General features: G+C 60.9%; 1 protein-coding gene across 1 annotated transcript in view; it reads left to right on the top strand.

Moving 5' to 3' along the window:
* The first annotated feature begins 3,603 nt into the window (after window positions 1-3,603).
* LOC108290821 (putative serine protease 29) overlaps window positions 3,604-6,081 on the top strand; it is a 3,115-nt gene continuing 637 nt past the window's right edge. Inside the window, 5 exon segments of the mRNA XM_017510810.2 lie at window positions 3,604-3,679; window positions 3,839-3,997; window positions 4,157-4,337; window positions 4,431-4,696; window positions 5,732-5,895. Coding sequence (XP_017366299.1) covers window positions 3,604-3,679; window positions 3,839-3,997; window positions 4,157-4,337; window positions 4,431-4,696; window positions 5,732-5,895 — 846 coding nt within the window.

The raw sequence follows: 6,081 nt of genomic DNA, 5'->3' as shown, positions 1-6,081 counted from the left end.
TGAGTGGATGGCTGGATGGGTGCAAAGTTGAGTGGATAGATGGATGGGTGAATGGATGAGTGAGTTGGTGGATGGATGGATGAGTGGACGGCTGGATGGTTGAGTGGATGGGAGGATGGGTGAATGGATGGGTGAGTTGGATGGATGGGTGCAGTTGAGCAGATATATGGATAGGTAAGTGGATGGATGGAGTGGATGGATGGGTGAGTTGGTGGATGGGTGCAGGTGAGTGGATGGATGAATGGGTGAGTTGGATGGATGGATGGGTGGATGGATGGGTGAGTTGGTGGATGGATGGATGAGTGGATGACTGGATGGTTGAGTGGATGGGAGGATGGGTGAATGGATGGGTGAGTTGGATGGATGGGTGCAGTTGAGCAGATGTATGGATGGGTGGATAGGTAAGTGGATGGATGAGTGGATGGATGGATGCGTGGATGGATGGGTGAGTTGGTGGATGGATGGATGGATGAGTAGATGGGTGGATGGATGAGTGGATGGATGGACGCATGGTTGAGTGGATGGATGGATGGGAGGGTGGGTGAGTAGATGGATCCCAATGGCTCCACAGTCTCAGCTTGGGTTTCGTTTTGGACTCAGACCCACCTGACTGAGCACTGTGCATTGTGTGTAATTAACTGGGAGAAACACACATCTTCTGTACATGCAAGAACATTCATATCATGATTTATAACAGAAAATTATTGGAAACTGTCTAACTGTCCATGAAGAGCTGGTGCAATAAGCTTCCCTAAATCCATACCGCTGGCTGCAGTGCGCCATTAAGCCTGACGTCTCTGCCTGCGTGTCAGCAGCAGTCCCGTCACCGTGCAGCTTCCTCTCGTGAACACACGTGTGGAGTCAGGGGAGGTGGTGCTGGGTGGCGAGAAGGGTGACTGCAGGGTCTAGAATTACGCAGAATTTCTACTTTAAACATTTATGTTTGGCCTAGGTCTTTTACCTTAAAACCTACCTCATGGCCGGGCGAGGTGACTCATGCCTGTAATCCCAGCACTTTGGGAGATAGAGACAGGTGGATCATGAAGTCAGGAGATCGAGGCCATCCTGGCCAACGTGGTGAAACCCTGTCTCTATACAAAAACACAAAAAATTAGCCGGGTGCGGTGGCTCGTGCCTGTAGCCCCAGCGACTCTGGAGGCTGAGGCAGGAGAATCACTTGAACCCAGGAGGCAGAGGTTGCAGTGAGCCGGGATCAAGCCACTGTGCTCCAGCCTGAGTGACAGAGCGAGACTCTGTCTCAAAAAACAAAACCGAAACCAAAACTATTTCACATTGAAAGAAGATGAGTTTTTTTCTGCTTTTTTAGTCACGTCAATGCAGATTTTATGCTCATCGCAAACTCCACGGCTCCATTAAAACGCCCTCAGGAAATGGTCTCCCAACCCAGGAAGTACAGCTCAGTGGCCTCATCACCAAGGACAACCCCGTGTGAGCAGCAGGGACTCAGTGTGCAGGGTGCCGGGGAAGAGCATTGGACACCCGGGATGCGGAGTGGACTCCAACCTGTGCGCAGGAAGCGTCCTCCCAGGGCCCCAGAAGCAGGTGGGCAGGGCTCTCCAGGTCTGTGAAAGCTGAGCCCACACCAGGGAAGCTGGAACTGATGGGTAACAGGGTTCCATTTGCACACAAATGCTGGGTGACCTTGGGGACATGGAAAGATTGTGGTCACGCACCCTTTATCTCCCGGGCCCCAGTGACCTCAGGCTCTGCGTACCGTATTCTGAGACCCCCGTGCCCCTGAGCTGGGACGCACTGCATGGCCTTTCCTCCAGCCCAGCCCTTTTGCAACCCTGGCCCGAAGCAGCCACATCCTTCACACCGCAGTGACCCTGGGTGGGGGTGCCCTGGCCGCAGGCCTCGACTTGACCCTATCCTTGGCCAGGGCCTCTGACCCCCGTCTTAACGGTTGCACGACCTCCAGTTCTTCCTCTGATCCTATCGCCAAATGCTGCCATAGTGGTCTGGTCCTGACTCTATCAGGACAAACAGGTATCCTGTCCCCAGGTGCCGTGGGCTAACAGCCTGTGCTGATGGTCTCAGGTTGATCCCTCCTAGATAGGGGACCTGCGCCTCTGTGGTCAGCACAGACAGCAGGATGCCGGGTGTTTCAGGAGCTGGCCCTCATCCCGCCCCTGTGTCCCCCGCTGTGCCATGGTGGCCATCCCAGGAGTGAGCCCCAGGCCGAGGTGGGGACGTGGGGCGTGAGGACACGCAGCCCTGCCTGCTCCTTCTCACCCGAGGGCCGCTGCCCGCTGGCCCTGACGGACGAGGCTGCCACGTCTTTCTCTCCCTCCAGGCCTCCCCTGGGCTGTTTCTCCAGCGCCTCCTGGCTCTTCCTAGCCCTGGAAACAACACGTTCTCTGATTGGCCGTGGAGCTGGGCCAGCCTGGGGTGTCCCAAAGCCTCCTGGGCTCAGACTCCCAGTCCTGAATCCCAGCAGCTCCAGGCCACTCCACCCACCCACACCCTGCCCCGCTCAGCGTGAGCTGCCCCAGAGCCAAGCACCCAGCCTGCCCCATGCCCCGCCCTGGGTCCTCTGGCTCACCCTGTCCACACCAGTGCCATCTGCCCAGGCCCCCTGGACAGGCAGGGCTGAGGACATACCGGACAGCCTGGCTTGGGGCCCCCGAAGCAGAGCTCAGGGCCCGCCCCCAACTCCCTGGCTGGAGGTGGCCCCAGGCCTGGGTGTGCTGTCTTCCCAGCCACCTTCCTTGTGGTTCCCAAGGCACGGCCAGCCCTGAGGGCTCAGGAACTGTCACCACTGGCATCACCAGCCACCCAGAGGCCACTGACCTAGGAGCTCAGCAGGCAGGGGCCAGGGCAGGGCTTAGAGTTGCTTTCCCGAGTCACCACGGAGGGGCTTGTTCCTGGTGGATGAGGAGGGGTCTGAGGGTGGGGCTGGTGATGACCCAGGGGGCTCCAGCCAGGAGGAGGAGGAGGCTCGGCTACCTCTCACTGAGCTGCTCAGCTTACCCGGAGTTGGGGCGGATTCCGTTCTGCAGCCCTGGGTGGAGTCAGGGCAGGAGGACCCTCTAGCCCACGCGTAGTGAACCGCACCTGCCAGGATGTCCCGATGGGCCAGGGTCACAGGCATTTCTCTGTGAGGAAGAGAACCGTCTGCTCTGGCCACTCGCAGAGGATCTGACCCAGGGTTGGGCCGCTGTGTGGACCTGATGAGAGAGCCTGGGGTCGGCTCCCCTGGGCCCTGTCTCCGCCCCTGCAGTGAGGATTTGGCTTCGGGTCATCAGCCCAGGCTGCCTTTGGTGAGGACGTGGGGACATCCCACCAGGGAGGGCGGGCCGCTGTGCACTGATCGGCGTGTGTGGGGTGGCTGTGGAAGCTGGGAGCCCACCGTGCAGCCCCGGGGGAGGGGCCTGCCCATGTCATCAGCATTGCCACCACCTGCCCTGGGCATCGTGAAGCGCTTGGGCACCTGGCTCTGAGCATCACCAGGGGGGCTCGAGGTGGGGACGCCATCCCACTGCCTCCCAGGGGCGCAGGAACCTGCCAGGTGAGGTGGCACTTCTGCAGTGAGGCTGCGCACCCTCCTCCCCTAACCCTGGCGGCTCTCCTCTGCCGGTGATGCCGGTGGGGACAGTGACCCAGTGGCTCAGGGCAACTGCACCACTGGAGCCTGGACCAAGGACCCACACCCCTGGTCACTGGCCACCACCCTTCACAACCTGAACAAGGGGCTGCTTCCTCCCCGCCCCTTCTCCAAGGAGAGGACTGACTGGCACCTGCCCACTTCCTGTGGCTGAGGATAAAGGAGCTCCGAGGGGCCAGGGAGAGAGCTGCGGAGTCCTGGCATGGTAAGGGTGCTGTCCCCTCCCTGACGCCTGTGGGCGGCTCCCCGACCCCACCCCGACCCCGGGTCTGAGCCCCCAGCCCGCACTCCATGCTGTCTCCCTGCAGATGCTGCTGCTGCTCTTCCTGGCCATCTTCTCCCTGGGGAGCTGCAGCTCCGGGAGCCCCGGTGAGTCCCGGCCCACATGGCCCTCCCTTCCCAGAGGCTCCAGCCCTGACCCAGGATCCAGGGGACATGTGTACAGTCCGGCTCCGGCCCGAGGGTGGGCACAGGCTGAGGCTCGGGTGTCTGAGGCCAGGCTCCCTGACCTCCCCCTGTTGTTCCCAGCGCCCGTCCCCAAGAATGACCTGCTGGGCATTGTGGGGGGCCACAATGCCCCTCAGGGGAAGTGGCCATGGCAGGTCAGTCTGAGGGTCTACAACTACCACTGGGCGTCCTGGGTGCACATCTGCGGGGGCTCCCTCATCCACCCCCGGTGGGTGCTGACCGCCGCCCACTGCATCTTCCGGTGAGTCCTGGGTGGGGACCCCAGTGAGGGGAGGGTGAGAGTGGGGCCGCCCCAGGCCAGGCCCCCTGAGAAGCCCAGGTCCATCCCCCCCAGGAAGGACATTGACCCGTCCACCTACCGGATCCATGCCGGGGACGTGTATCTCTACGGTGGCCGGGAGCTGCTGAGTGTCAGCCGGGTCATCGTCCATCCTGACTATGTGATGGTGGGGCTGGGGTCGGATGTGGCCCTACTCCAGCTGGCGAGCCCGGTGATCTGTGCTGCTAATGTCAAGACAGTCAAGCTCTCCCCCATCTCCCTGAAGCTCACCCCGAAGGACCGGTGCTGGGTGACCGGCTAGGGAGCGGTCAGCATGTCTGGTACGTGTTGGGTGGGGGCTGTGGAAGGACTCGGGTCATCCCAGGGTTCCTGGGGGTGAGTACCAGCAAGGGAAGAGATGGCGCTGCTCACAGCCATGCAGCGCCTCCAGCTCCTTTTCCCAACAGCTCGGTGCTGCCCAGGCCGGGAGATTCAGGGGTCCTGTGACTGCCAATGGCAGAACCAAGTGCGGACTGGACACGTGGAGGGGAAAATACTTCTCATTGTTTTCTACTTAAGAAAAGGCTTTTGGCCGGGCATGGCGGCTCCTGCCTGTAATCCCAGCACTTTGGGAGGCTGAGGAGGGTGGGTCACCTGAGGTCAAGTGTTCGAGACCAGCCTGAGCAACATGCTGAAACCCCACCTATACTGAAAATACGAAAGATTAGCTGGTGTGGTGGTGTGCACCTGTAATCCCAGCTGCTGGGGAGGCTGAGGCAGGAGAATTGGTTGAACCTGGGAGTCCGAGGTTGCCGTGAGCTGAGACCATGCGATTACATTCCAGCCTTGGCAACAAGAGTGAAACTCCGTCTCAAAAAATATATATAAATAAATAAAATAAATTGAAAAAAGACTTTTTTTTTGGCTGGGTGCAGGTGCAGGGTCTCACACCTGTAACCCCAGCACTTTGGGAGGCAGAGGCAGGAGGATTGCTGGAGCCTGAGAGTTTGAGACCGGCCTGGGCAACACAGCAAGAAATCTCTAAAAAAGAAAAACCCATCAAAACCAAAAACACCTCAAAACCAAAAGGCATTTTTGGAGGGAAAAAAAAAAAAAAGAAAAACTCATCCCTCCACTTTTCTCTGGGCGGTCCACCTCTGAGCCCTGGGCGTTTAGAGGGAGACATGCCCCCTCCACGGGGTCCCACGCACCGTGCTCAGGCCGCCAGGCCACGGCGCAGGGACTAGGGCCCTTGACAGCAGGGCAGCCGCCTCCCCTCCGGCCCAGGGCCTCAGCTGTCCTGGTCGGGGAGGCACTGGGCCCGCTGGGCCGCTGGCCGTGTCCGCTGCGCCAGCCCGGGCTTCCTCCGTCCCTAGAGTCGCTGCCGCCGCCGTTCCGCCTGCAGCAGGTGAGCGTGCAGGTGGTGGAGAACGCCGTCTGCGAGCAGCGGTACCGCAACGCCTCCCGACACGTGGGTGACAGGCGGATCATCCTGGATGACATGCTGTGCGCGGGCAGCGAGGGCCGCGACTCCTGCTACGTGGGTCCTGCTGCCCCCGCCCAGCCCCGTCTACTCTCACCCCGCCCTCTCCCCGCCCCAGCCCCGCCCTCGCCCCGCCCCTCACCCCCCACCCGTTCTCACCCCGCCCTCGCCTCGCCGCTCACGGCCCCGCCCCTCGCGCCCTCGCCTGGCCCTTGGCACCCTGGCCCTGTCCCTCGCACCCTC

This window comes from Cebus imitator, unplaced genomic scaffold (genome assembly GCF_001604975.1).
Source record: "Cebus imitator isolate Cc_AM_T3 unplaced genomic scaffold, Cebus_imitator-1.0 Scaffold444, whole genome shotgun sequence".
Classification (NCBI taxonomy): domain Eukaryota; kingdom Metazoa; phylum Chordata; class Mammalia; order Primates; family Cebidae; genus Cebus; species Cebus imitator.
The sequence above is the reverse complement of the archived record's forward strand: the minus strand, read 5'-3'. Positions and strand labels throughout refer to the sequence as shown.